The sequence below is a fragment of the Mandrillus leucophaeus genome, unplaced genomic scaffold (assembly GCF_000951045.1).
Source record: "Mandrillus leucophaeus isolate KB7577 unplaced genomic scaffold, Mleu.le_1.0 Scaffold111, whole genome shotgun sequence".
Lineage (NCBI taxonomy): Eukaryota > Metazoa > Chordata > Mammalia > Primates > Cercopithecidae > Mandrillus > Mandrillus leucophaeus.
Window position 1 is genome coordinate 3,522,527 of NW_012099321.1, and position 14,620 is coordinate 3,537,146.

At 38.8% G+C, this 14,620-nt stretch overlaps 1 protein-coding gene across 2 annotated transcripts in view; it reads right to left on the bottom strand.

The window, feature by feature from the left end:
* The window catches only part of WHSC1L1 (Wolf-Hirschhorn syndrome candidate 1-like 1), a 125,391-nt gene that overhangs the window by 76,112 nt on the left and 34,659 nt on the right, over nucleotides 1-14,620 (bottom strand). For both annotated transcript variants that reach the window (XM_011993227.1, XM_011993234.1), the window contains 2 exons: nucleotides 5,696-5,767; nucleotides 4,985-5,147 (listed from right to left, as the gene is read on the bottom strand). In XM_011993227.1, coding sequence (XP_011848617.1) covers nucleotides 4,985-5,147; nucleotides 5,696-5,767 — 235 coding nt within the window. The remainder of the gene's footprint in view (nucleotides 1-4,984; nucleotides 5,148-5,695; nucleotides 5,768-14,620) is intronic.

Genomic DNA, 14,620 nt, shown 5'->3' on the forward strand with positions numbered 1-14,620 from the left:
TGCACTCCAGCCTGGGCAACAGAGCAAAAACTCCGTCTCAAAAAAAAAAAAAAAAAAAAACTACAAGCATATGTCACCATGCTCAGTTAATTAATAAAATTTTTTGTTGCTTTTTTTTTTTTTTGCAGAGATGGGAGTCTTACTATGTGGCTCAGGCTGGTTTCAATTGCTTGGCCTGAAGTGATCCTCCTGCCTTAGCCTCCCAAAGTGCTGAGATTACAGGCATGAGCCACTGGCCCCAGCCTATGATAGGTTCTTATTTTTAAATAAATTAATAAATATTTTGAAATTTTCTCAGCTTTAATTTTTTTCTTTTTTTTTTTTTAAACTGAGATGGAGTCCTGCTATGTTGCCCAGGCTGGTCTTGAACTCCTGGGCTCAAGCAATCCTCTCGCCTCAGCGTCCCAAAGTGTTAGAATTACAGGCGTGTGCCACTTGTGCCTGCATCTCAGCTTTAATTTCCAAATTTAAATAACATTAGATATAACCCACATAAACAAAAGTCTTTTTGAGTCCTCAAATTTTAGGAGTAAAAGGGGTCCTGGGACTACAACACCTGAGAACTGCTGATTAGGGGCAATGCTACTCTGAAATTGGTTTGACAAGCCAGTCTGTGACAAAGTAAGTAAAGAAGTTGAGTAAGCATTGAGAAGCTCTGACAGCAATTTGACGTTGTTATGATATGTAGACACATGATCAAGAATCTTGCACTAGATGTTTTTTTCAGGGGAAGGGCATTCTTTTTTTTTTTTAAATAATTAAGTTTGGTTGTATTTTACAGAGGTATTAGTTCATAGTAGACTAGACATTTGAAAAAAGTAAATAAAAACTCATCTTTTGCCAAAAATGTCTGAAAAATACTGTTCTAGAGAAAAAGTATTACATCAATGGAGAAATGCAGGAACTGATCTTTTCAGAGAACCCAAAGTAATTAGGAAGAGAAAGGCAACAGTGGACTCAGATTTCCGCATCATCTCATCTGAGAATAAAGACCCAAGCACAAATCTAACGATAATTAATCAAAGAAGATTTATCTAAAATCCAAAGGATTTTTGGGGGGAATAATAGAAATATAACCTAAACTAATTAGTGAATTTCAAGGACAGGGTGGTGGGTAGAGCTATTCAGATTTAAAAAACATAGTACATAAAGTTTCCAAACATCAGTTATTTCTTCAGATATAAACAGATAATCCCAAAGGACTTAACATAAAAACTGAAATTTATAGATAACACAATTTCATTTTAATCTATATTTTCAACTTCTTCCCCCATTAAATCATTTACTAGAGAGGAAACAAGACAAACATTTTGCCCATATGTTAGCACTTTGTTTCCTGATACCTGGCAAACTATGAAATAAGACTGAAATAAGAAGCTACAGACCTGAAAAGTCAAGAAACAAGCACATCTGTCTCTGACTGAAGAGTTAAATTTTTAATGAGACCTAAGTAATAAAATACAACTTAAAATAGAATTGTGATCCGAACATCTTTCAGCATGCTCTTACAAATAATTATTACATCTTTATGTGTGAAAAACTGTTACGTACATTTTCCAATGCTAAGAATCTAATAAAAATACTGACTAATAACAATATGGAAACCAGTGATTACTATACATGATTAAGATAAATTTTACAAAGTTGCTTAGATAGAAAGTAACACAGGAGATTCACTCATTTCTCTGAGTATCTCCCATGTATACATGCAGTATATATGCTATTAAAAAAAATAATGAGCAGCATAAAATGCTTAATAGGCATCATGAGTGGAACATAATTAACAAAATTTTTAGGCTGTATTTTTTGGTTTTCAGAAAAACTGTCAGAAAACTACTGCATTTAAAACTCTACTATATACTGCATTTAAAACTATAGCCATAAATGGAATATTATTTGGCAATAAAAAGGAATAAAGCACTGATACCAAGCTGAAACATAGATGAACCTCAAAAACATTATGGTAAATGAATGAAGCCAGAACAACAGGTAAGTCTACAGAGACAGAAAGTAGTTACTGGCTTCTTAGCGGGTGGAAATGAGGGTGATTGCTAATGGACACAGGATTTTTTGGGGTTAATGAACATGTTCTAAAATAGATTGTGGTGACAGTTGCACAACTCTGTGAATGTACAGATTTTTAAATCAATGAATTACACATTTTAAAAGGGTGAATTCGCCAGGCACAGTGGCTCACGCCTTTAATCCCAGCACTTTGGGAGACCTAGGCGAGCAGGTCACAAGGTCAGGAGTTTGAGACCAGCCTGGCCAACACAGTGAAACCCCGTCTCTACTAAAAATACCAAAAAAAAAAAAAAATTAGCTGGGTGTAGTGGTGGGTGCCTGTAATCCCAGCTACTGGGGAGGCTGAGGCAGAAGAATCACTTGAACCCGGGAGGCGGAGGTTGCAGTGAGCTGAGATTGTGCCACTGCACTACAGCTTGGGCAACAATAGCCTGGGCAACAATTCATCTCAAAAAAAAAAAAAGAAAAAAAAAGGTGAATTTTATGATATGAGAATTACATTTCAATAAAGCTTTTTAAAACTACTATAGAAAAATTGAACAATTTAAATTTCTGTTAAAATATATGCATTTTTTAACCTAAAATTTCAGACTTCTGGTAATAATATAAACGAAATCTGTTTTTCCAGCACTAAAGTAGGAAACTGCCTAGGGGGTACCAGGCTAGATTTTTTTTTTTTTTTTTTTTTTTTTGAGACCAAGTCTCACTCTGTCACCCAGACTGGAGTGCAGTGGTGGATCTCAGCTCACTGCAAACACAACCTCCGCCTCCTGGGTTCAAGTGATTCTCTTGTCTCAGTCACCTGAGTAGCTGGGATTAGAGGCGTCACAACGCCCGGCTAATTTTTGTATTTTCAGTAGAGATGGGGTTTCACCATATTGGCCAAGCTGGTATTGAACTCCTAACCTCAGGTGATCCACCCACCTCGGCCTCCCAAAGTGCTAGGATTATAGGCATGAGGCACCTTGCCTGGCCAAGATTAGGTTAATTAATAAAACTAAATGTAAACACTTCCTTTGAAATACAGATGACACATAAATTGTGCTTTCGTTTGTATCTTGAAAAAAGCTGAAATCTGCAGGTTTTCATAAAGTAATTGAATATGAAACTCTTTATATAATCTTAACAGTATGCTTTCCCCAAGGGAGAGAAGTGAAGATCCACAGTTCTGACATGATGTAACTTCTTAGAGAGTTCTGGAGGCCCAGATGTGGACATGAATTGTTTTCTTTAAGAAAGCATGGTCTTCTTGGAAAATCCTTGTCTTTTCTTTTCCCACTCACATAACCCTAGATCATTAGAGGGGTAGGGTACTTCAGAGACGACTAGTCCAATACCCTTCTTGTATAAATTGAAGGAACTATAATAAGACTGCCTCCCCAACCTCTGTAAATGATGACTGGGTGAATTTAACTGCTTTCCCTGTAATATAAGGCAGTGTTTAGGAGGAGAGGTTGTGAAATTAAGATTTCTTTGAGATTCTGTTTACCTACTTAAAACATGGTATAATAATAGTACCTACTTCATTGTATTGCTGTGAGGATTGTATTAAGAAAATATGTAAGAACTACTGAACACAGGATCTTGCACTAAAGCTCAACAATGTTGGTTTTTCATTTCTGCCTCACTGACACAACCCCTCTCCTAACCTTTAATCAGTGGGTCACATTGACAAGACGAAAAATGATCAGATGGCCTTCTATACTGGGAGAGATTCTTGTTTATGCAGCACAAGAATCACAGATATGGCTGATCCTATCACAAATGTGCCTTGCCAGACATAAACAGATACTTTTTCCCCTCAGAAGAGTGAACAAGGACCAAGACAGATGGTTTAAAGTAAAAGAAAAAGAAACAGGTACACACTTGTCACAGACAATGAGGAGCTCTACACATGACAAGAGTCAATTCACAAAGTTAACACCCAGAAGTAAGTTCCAAGCTCAAACCTTTCTTTGGCTACTAAGCAAGTTCATTTCAAATGCTAGAATCTCTGCAATCTAATCCACATCATTCTTTGGTCAAATCCCAGCAAAGGAGTACAGAAAAGTTAGAATTGTCTTTCTTAATTTTTATTAACATTCCTCAGGTAGGATCCTATATTATATAGCCACCTTCAGGCTACATGTCATATCAAATTTACAAGGATGCCCCAGTAAATTTACAGATTCAAGAATGGAGTGTAGAGGGAAAAAAAGCATCCTGCAAAATTTGCCAGGATGAAAAGTACTTGTCTGGATAAAAAATTACTATCCATAGCAGTCAATAATGAAATAAAAATGTTCAAAGAAGGCTTGGCCCAAATGCTTATTAAGCTCATATAAAACATCTGATCAGTTGTCCATACGCTTTCTTTAGGAAATAAGAGGTCATATTTTCAGTCAGATTAAGGTCTTTAAAAAAAGCAAGTGTAAGAAAATTATAAGCAAATGTAGGGTGTCATAAGGCAAATAATGACTGCACTCTGCCATTTAAGATGACTATCAGTATTTCACTGGTTTTAAAAACTGATAAAGAGGCCGGGCGCAGTGGCTCATGTCTGTAATCCTACCATTTTGGGAGGCCGAGGCAGGTGGACCCCCTGAGGTCAAGAGTTCAAGACCATCCTGGTCAATATGGTGAAACCTCACCTGTATTAAAAATACAAAAATTAACCAGGAATGGTGGTGGGTGCCTGTAATCCCAGCTACTTCCAGAGGCCGAGGCAGGAGAATCACTTGAACCCAGGAGGCGGAGGTTGCAATAAGCCGAGATTGCCCCATTGCACTCCAGCCTGGGCAACAGAGCAAAAACTCCGTCTCAAAAAAAAAAAAAAAAACAAACCCACAAAACTGATACAGATAGGCACATTTTTGTATCAGATTATATATTATGTGTGTATTTTATATTCACATACAACATTTAAAAGTCACTTTCATTTCCAACCTTTTACTCAGCATCTGTTTATGCCTTTTCTTACCTCTTGTGTTAATTTTGGTATGAACCTCAAGCTGGGGATCACTTGAAACCATACAAGGCCACCAAGGATAGGTTCCCACCTTGGACCACACAAGATCGCCAACCTGAAACTTAACACCAGTGGACACTTCTGTTGTTGGAACAGAAGATAGTATTGGCTGAACCTACAGGAAAGGGTCAAAAAACTTCATCAGAAATTCAAAAAAAGAAACTATGTATAAAGTACATTAAAAATGCTAACAATGTAATTTTATCTTCAATTATACTTTGATACAGGAAAGGGTTAAAAACAACAGAAATTCAAAAAAAAGAAACTATGTATAAAGTACATTAAAAGTGCTAACAATGTAAATTTATCTTCAATTATACTTTTCTCTGATGTCTCCTATCTAAAACTAGCAAAAGGGAACGAGGAAAAATATTAATAAGCCCCACCCCAAATACTGAAGATAGGATTGATGGTTTCTGTTGCCAAGTTATTAAAAAGGCATGTTAAGAATACACCTGATCAATTAAAAAAAAAAACAGATCATAGTTCTGAAAAGGAAAATAATTCACTGAAAATATCCACCTCTCAAGCCAGCTCCAAGATTTATTTCAATATAATTTCTGAAATTAAAAAGCGTAGTACCAATATGTGTTGCAACTCAGTCACTGTGTTTCACCTTCTTCCACCATATTTGGTTAGACAGTATTCAGTAAAACAACTTACTGGGGCTTCTTCTTTTAGTACTGGATCTTCCCTTGGTTTTTCTGATACAGTGTCAACCCTCTCATTTGGTCTCTAGGTGAAAAGGTATAGGTAAGTTGAATAAAATGGCATTAAATAAACAAACAAAAAAACAGTGACGTACATAAAAAGAATCAAAGAAAACTAAATAAAGAGAATAAAGGGCATTTATTAACTGAACAATGTAAGGAGTAAGAATACAACTTATTCAGTACCTAATTCTGTCTCAACATTCATTTTCCATCCCATACCATAGCTTTATCTCCTTTTCCTTATTTTGTTACTTTTAAAACTTAATTTCTAGGCCAGGTGCGGTGGCTCACGCCTGTAATCCCAGCACTTTGGGAGGCTAAAGCGGGCAGATCACAAGGTCGGGACTTTGAGACCAGCCTAGCCAGCATGGTGAAACCCCATCTCTACTAAAAATAAAAAAATTAGCTGGGCATGGTGGTGCACGCCTGTAGTCCCAGCTACTTCGGAGACTGAGGCAGGTGAATCTGGGAGGAGGAGCTTGCAGTGAGCCAAGATTGCACCACTGCACTCCAGCCTGGGTGACAGAGTGAGACTCCATCTCAAAAAACAAAACAAAACAAAACAAAAAACTTAATTTCTAAATAAACTGGTAACTTTCTTTTTAATGCTCAGATTCTAGAAAAAAATGGGCACTCTAAGATTACTAGTAAGACATAACTTGAAACTTTTCTGGAGAGCAATTTGGCTGTATATATGAAAAGCATTAAATTTTCAGACTCTGACCTTGCAAATCTACTTCTAAGAATGTATATTTGAAAAGCACTGAGAGATGTAAAAAATATGGATAAGTTTGAAGATATGCATACTATTGCTACTTATAAGAGCTAAGTATTACGCATAATCTAGATGGGCTGGGCCTGGTGGCTCACGCCTATAATCCTAGCACTTTGGGAGGCCGAGGTGGGCGGGTCATGAGGTCAAGAAATGAAGACCATCCTGGACAAGATGGTGAAACCTTGTCTCTACTAAAAATACAAAAAATTAGCTGGGCATGGTGGTGTGTGCCTATAGTCCCAGCTATTTGGGAGGCTGAGGCAGGAGAATCGCTTGAACCCGGGAGGCAGAGGCTGCAGTGAGCCAAGATCACGCCACTGCACTCTAGCCTGGTGACACAGTGAGACTCCGTCTCAAAAAAAAAAAAAAAAAGAAATAATCAAGATGTCCAAACATCTAGAATAAATTATAGTATAGCTAAGTAGAACATATTTTAAGATAACACTAATTACAATGCTATTTTAAAACAGCACATCACAAAGTCGTTTGAATAGTATGGTTCAAGTCTTAATTTTTTTATGTGCACAGAAGACTAAAAGGATATAAAAGGTTACCACCAGGTAATAAAATAAGTGATTTTTTTGGAGTGCTTATCTTTTTCTTTTTCTTTTTCTTTTTTTTTTTTTTTTGAAACAGGGTCTTGCTTTGTCACCCAAGCTGGAGTGCAGTGGCGTGATCATGGCTCATTGCAGTCTCAACCTCCTGGGCTCAAGAAGTCCTCCTACCTCAGCCTCCTGAGTAGCTGGGACTACAGACATGTGTCACCACGCCCACCTAATTTTTGTTGTTGTTGCTGAAATGAGGTCTTGCTATTCCCCAGGCTGGTTTCAAACCCCCGGGCTCAAGTGATCCTCCTGCTTTGGCCTCCCAAAGTTCTGGGATTATAGGTGTGAGCCACTGTGTCTGGCCAGTACTTTTCTGTATTTGTCAAATTGTCTATACTAAACATCGTTACTTTTCTAATCATAAACCTCACAAGGATGTTATTTTAAAGTTTATGGCCGGGCACAGTGGCTCATGCCTGTAATCCCAGCACTTTGGGAGGCCGAGACAGGTGGATCACGAGGTCAGGAGATCAAGACCATCCTGGCTAACACAGTGAAACCCCATCTCTACTAAAAAAAAAAAAAAAAAAATTAGCCAGGCATGGTGGCAGGCACCGACAGTCCCAGCTACCTGGGAGACTGAGGCAGGAGAATGGCATGAACCCGAAGGGCGGAGCTTGCAGTGAGCCAGATTGCGCCACTGCACTCCACCCTGGGGGATAGAGTGAAATTCCATCTCAAAAAAAAAAAAAAAGAAAGAAAGAAGTTTCTAAAACTCTTTGGGGAGGCAATTTGGAAGTAGCTATCAAAATTTAAGATATGTACACTCTTCAATCTAGCAATCACATTTTAGAAATTTATTCTACAGAAATATGCAAAACAAGAAAATCTAAGCAGAGGAATTCTGCTAAGAGAAATCTAAGCAGAGCAGTATTATTTCATGTCAGTAATCTGGATGTCTACCAATATCTTCCAACTTTTTATTTAAAAATATGTAATCTATATATGCCTTGAAAATATTTGGTACAATGTAAACAAAATTGATACCAGTAATTATCTTTTGGAAATGACTTGAGGGAAATGGTGAAGGAAGATCTTCTATACCTTTTTACTATTTGTCTTTTCTGTAAAAACAAAAAGCCAAATTACCTCTACAATGTAAAAGATTTTTAAAATATGTTACTTGTTAGAGAACAGAATTTAATTTAGATGGCTTAAAAAGAGGGTATATCCATTAAAGTAGGTCTTAACTCTACTAAAAGAATATGATTAATTCTAAAAGTTACTTAAAATTCTCATTCTATTATTTCAAAACATTTAAAGACACTGTTGTGAAAACAAAGTTTTATTAAATTTAAAAAAGTATAAAAAGGTTTTTTTTTTGAGACAGAGTCTTGCTCTGCTGTTGCCTAGGATGGAGTGTGGTGGCGAGATCTCGGCTCATTGCAACCTCTGCCTCCCAGGTTCAAGTGGTTTTCCTCCCTCAGCCTCCTGAGAAGCTAGGAATACAGGCCCACGCCACCACACCCAGCTAATTTTTATATTTTTAGTAGAGATGGTGTTTTGCCATGTTGGCCAGGCTGGTCTTGAACTCTTAACCTCAGGGGATCCACCTGCCTTGGCCTCCCAAAGTGCTGGGATTACAGGTGTGAGCCACCGCACCTGGCCTAAAAAGGTTTTTAAGTTTTAGGAAAATGATATGTTCTATAAGACAGACTAATGTCCCCAAACCCAAGTATCAATCATTCACTTCACAGTGCCTACCATGTTTCAGGCTCAGTTCTAGAAGTTACATAGGCTATATATAATAGTGAAACAAACAGATGTGATTCTTGACCCCAAGGAGTTTACAGTTGGGCAGGAGAGACTGATATTAAAAAACAGAAACACAAACATCCAGTTAAAAAGTAAGTGCTATGGCTGGGCATGGTGTGGCTCACACCTGTCAGCACTTTGGGAGGCCAAGGTGGAAGGATCTCTTGAGGCCAAGAGTTCAAGACCAGCCTGGACAACACAATGAGACCCAGTACCTAAAAACAACAAATGCCTGTAGTCCCAGCTACTCTGGGGGGCTGAGGCAGGAGAATCGTTTATGCCCCAGAGTTCAAGGCTTCAATGGGCTATGACTGCACTTCAGCCTGGGTGATGCAGCGAAACCCTGTCTCTTAAAACAACAACAACAAACAAAAAAAGTAAGTGCTAGGAAGAAAAAGAGAAATAATAGTGTGTAAGCATATATGTATTTTCAGATATGAAGGTCAGGAAAAGCCTCTCTAAGAAAATAAATTACAATCTGCCAGGCGTGGTGGCTCACACCTGTAATCCCAGCACTTTGGGAGGCCGAGGCAGGTAAATCACTAGGTCAGGAGTTCCAGACCAGCCTCGCCAAGATGGTGAAACCCCGTCTCTACTAAAAATACAAAAATTAGCCAGGCACGGTGGCAGGCGCCTGTAGTCTCAGCTAGTCAGGAGGCTGAGGCAGGAGAATCGCTTGAACCTGGGAGGCAGAGATTGCAGTGAGCTGAGATCGTGCCACTGGACTCTAGCGTGGGCGACAGAGCGAGACTCCATCTCAAAAAGACAAAAAAACAAAAAACAAGAAAAGAAAAGAAATTACAATCTAAGAATCAAAGGACGAAGAATTAGCTTAGTAAAACATGGAGGAAAGAACATTCCAAGAGGAAGGAGTAGCATGTGTGAGATAGCTGAGGTTAAAAACGGTACCAGCTGTGCACAGTGGCTCACACCTATAATCCCAGCACTTTGAGAGGTTGAGGCAGGTGGATCACTTGAGCCCAGGAATTCAAGAACAGCTTGGGTAACATGGCGAGATCCCATCTCTACAAAAAAAGAGCCAGGCATAGTGATGTGTACCTATATAATCTCAGCCACTCAGTAGGCTAAGGTGGGAGGATTGCTTGAGCCCAGGAGTTTAAGGCTATGTGAGCTATGCTCACCTCACTGTACTCCAGTGAGCGAGTACAGTGGGTGTACTGGGTGACAGAGTGAGACCCTGTCTCCAGAGGGAAAAAAAAAAAAAAAAAAGGACTTCCTTTCAAACCTTCTAATTCAAATGTCTTATCTTTTTAAATCTTTTTAAAATTTTTTTGATTTGTTCCAGATTATTGGTGTTTCCTTCACGCTGGTTTGAAACGCCATCAAAATCACTTTCAAAGAATTAAAGTTTTTTACACAGTCATTTTAAAAGAAAGAAGTGGCTAGGGAGTAAAGGATGCCCAAAAGGATTTATTCTAAGCTTTCAAGACTATATAAATAAGAGAAGAAAAAGAAGTCAAGTAAGGATGCTGCAATAATAGAGAGGAAGTATCTATTATAAAATGTGCTAATGCATGAGCCAAACAGATATACCTGGTAGGCATTTAGAGACAGAGACAACTTTAAGACATTAAAATTAAGTCAGGACAGAAATACTCTCTTTGGGTACTAATTCCATTACTTTGTCAGGAAGAGAAAGCATCAGAAAAAGATGACAGTGAGTTAGCTCTCCTTAATGTTCAATTCATCTTAATTTTAAAAATTAGGATTTTGTGGGTATATATCACTTTTTTACATTTTTAATAGACTCCACATAAGAATACCTAAAAATTATGTTGAGTGGCTAAAATAAATTACATTATCCTAAATATTCCTGTAAAATTTTTAGCCTAGCACTTTTTTTTTTTTTTTCTGAGACAGAGTCTTGCTCTGTTGCCAGGTTGGAGTGCAGTGGCACGATCTCAGCTCACTGCAATCTCTGCCTCCCAGGTTCAAGCGATTCTCCTGCCTCAGTCTCCTGAGTATCTGGGATTACAGGCACGCGCCACTGTGCCCGGTTGTATTTTTAGTAGAGACGGGGTTTCACCATGTTGGCCAGGATGGTCTTGATCTGTTGACCTCATGATCCGCCCACCTAGGCCTCCCAAAGTGCTGGGATTATAGGTGTGAACCACCACGCCCGGCCTTTAGCCTAGTACTTTTATTAAAACCAAGGGATTCATTAAGATGAATATATTACAGCCCAGGTGCTGTGGCTCACGCCTGTAATCCCGAAACTTTGGGAGGCCAAGGTGGGCGGATCACTTGAGGTCAGGAGTTCAAGACCAGCCTGGCCAACATGGCGAAACCTCATCTCTACTAAAAATACAAAAATTAGCCAGGCGTGGTGGCACACACCTGTATTCCCAGCTACTAAGGAGGCTAGGGCAGGAGAATCGCTTGAATCCTGGAAGCAGAGGTTGCAGTGAGCCGAGATTGCACCACTGCACTCCACCCTGGGTGACAGAGTGAGATTCCGTCTCAAAAATAAATAAATAAAACTAAATAAAAAATGTGTACCAAAAGAACATTTTGCATATAAAGAGTTTCTAAGAATTTTAAGGCCTAATACTCTGAGGCTAGAGAGCCAAACCTGCTACCTTACTGTTCATGGGACTGATCCAGCCACTCTGCTTTTTATAAGTGGATATGGCAAACTAAGGGTTAATGAGACTCTGCCTTAGTGGATTAGCCCACTGAAGTGCTGATAGGAGACCAGCGACTGTTTGAATAACAGGGCCTATGCTCACATGCCTGAGGCATTCCACCTGCCAAGGAGGAAGACATGCAGAAACACAGCCACATGTTTCTGATTTGGTGGGAGGAAAAACAGCTCATGCAGATTTTTAAAATATACAATTTCAGTAGTGATCTCAGGTCTCCTGCTGCCTAGATGTTTGGACACATTTTCATTGTTGAGAAGATATACTTAGGTTGTTCCAAATAACAGCCACTCTTCAGAAGGCCAAATAGCTTAGAATTAGGGGGAAATACTTACACATCAAGTACTAAGAAAAAAGTAGCAGGTGAAATCTTAAGGTGTTGTGTTTTTTGTTTGTTTTTGAGACAGAGTCTTATTCTGTCACCCAGGCTGGAGTGCAGTGGCACGATCTTGGCTCACTGAAACCTCCACCTCCCAGGTTCAAGCAATTCCTGTGCCTCGGCCTCCAGAGTAGCTGGGATTACAGGTACCCATTGCCACGCCCGGATAATTTTTAAATATTTTTAGTAGAGATGGGGTTTCACCATGTTGGCCAGACTGGTCTCAAACTTCTGACCTTAAGCGATCCACCCACCTCGGCCTCCCAAAGTGCTGCTATTACAGAGTGAGCCACCACGCCCGGAGTTAAACATGGAACGCAACTATACGAGATTTTGTTTGTTCAAAAAAGAACCTATGAGCCTATGAGTGGGCTTTCAAGGAACAACAACAACAAAGTAAAGTAAAAGAAAAAATCTATATAAAAGCAAATCCAGCTCCAGGAGATTTATATCAGACTTTTTCTCCAGGAATACAGTTTTCATTATGTCTCCCTGGGGCATCTGGGGGAGGGAAGCTGTCCAGTGAAGTCAGTGGATGCTTCTTTGGGCTTCCCTTCCACTTCTCAGTCCTCTACAATGCTAAATACCAAGGGCTGGGACCCCTATGGAAAACCAGTAGGCATACGGTATTGACCATTAAAATAACTGTCCTGAAGGAAGCACTGTAGATGTTGTTCAAGTTAAGGAAATCTAATTTAAAAACATATGCAGTTGTGAAACATTAATTTATACACATCTCTAGCTTAGCAAAAGCATGACATTAATGATAGGCAAGAGCCGTGGGAGCTCTGGCTGTGAAAGTCTGTGGTCAGAATGGAGTACAACTTCTACAACTGCCCCATGTGTGATACAATTCTAATTAATCAAAATTAAATTAACAAGAACTTACCTCTTTACTTCTTTGAAGGAAAGGAAGAGAGAAGGGGGGAGAAGGAGAGGGAGAGAAAGAGAGGAGAGAGGGAGAGAAGAAGGGAGAGAAGAGAGGGATGGAAGAGGGAAGGCATGAGGGGTAGGACGGAAAGAGAGAGGAATGGGGCAGAGAGGGGAGCAGGGAGAGGGAGGGAGAGGAAGAGGGAGAGAAGGAGACAGGGAGAGATGGAGAGAGAGAGAGAGAGAGAGAGAACGAACAAGAAAAAAACCTGGATTTCCCCCTAAGACTCAACTTTCAGGCAATGCTCCTAGTAATATTCCAGGCAGTTAATGCCACTTTCTCCAGGTATACTTTTGGTCAAAATTGATATTCCTTTATCCCAAGCTATTGTAAGATCCTAAACATCAAATAGTAAATTTTGCTCATCATGATTCAATAAAAAGGAAAATGAACTAAAACCCTTAAATTAAAATCTAAACATCTGGGCCAGGTACGGTTGCTCATGCCTGTAATCCCAGCACTTTGGGAGGCTGAGGCAGGCAGAACACCTGAGGTTGGGAGTTCGAGACCAGCCTGACCAACATGGAGAAACTCCGTCTCTACTAAAAAAAAAAAATACAAAATTAGCTGGGCGTGGTGACATGCCTGTAATCCCAGCTACTTGGCAGGCTGAGGCAGGAGAATTGCTTGAATCTGGGAGGCGGAGGTTGCGGTGAGCAGAGATTGAGCCACTGCACTCCAGCATAGGTAACGAGAGTGAAACTCCGTCTCAAAATAAAATAAAACAAAATAAAATCTAAGCACTGTAATCCTGAGCTCTAATAGTTACCTGAAGGTTTAGGTGATATAAAGAACTAGGTATAGCAGATATCTAACAAAGACAGAACTGGTTTTAGAATCTAATTGCAAAATGACTACTAGAAACATCACTGATGACTCTTTATCTCATTACCCAGTTTTATTGTCTTCACAGCATCTAAAGCTATCTGAATTTATGCACATACATATGCATGCATATATATATATATATATGTATTTTCTGGCTCCCCTCACTAGAATATAAGCACCCTGAGAGCAGGCTTTTTATTTCTACTTTTCATTTCTACTTTTCATTCACTGCAATACCTTTGATTCTTAGAGCATTGCCTAGCACACAGTAGGAGGAGTATTTCACCAACATTTGTTAATGAATAAATAAGAAAACTACAGAAAAATGAGAAAACATGTTGAAATGTCACATTGGGACTTGTGAGAGTCTAGAACCATTGTGACCTTTACTCCAGAAAAACATCACTTGTGAGTTGCATGAAGTAATAGAAGCCAGCTACCAAGGAAAAGATGAGTTGGTAAGAAGTAAACATTTCTTTGAACAGAAAATAACTTATTCAGGCATAACACATATAAAAGCAGATAGCTGTCAGAAAAATAAATATAGTTTTCCTAAGTCAAAGTTTAGAAAACATTTGCAATTCATATTATGAACTCTTCATTTAAGCTAGAATTATTTTTTACATACTTATTATATTATTGCTAAGCAAATTCACGCTGAAACCTCAGATATTAAAAAATTCAGCAGCACATATCTTAAGTTACCTATAAAGGATGATAAAAACTCACCTGAAGTTTTAATCAATATATATTAATACTAACTCTGATTTTAATAAACAGATTTCTATTATTTCAGGTTATTTTGTAGCAAACATTAGCAATGAGTGTTAAATCTAAGCTCTACTGGCAAAAGTTGGTCTAAAATAATGAAAACTCATTATAATTAACTATTTTATCTTTGCCTTTCCTCTTCATTTTCAAAAACCAACAGTCTATTTA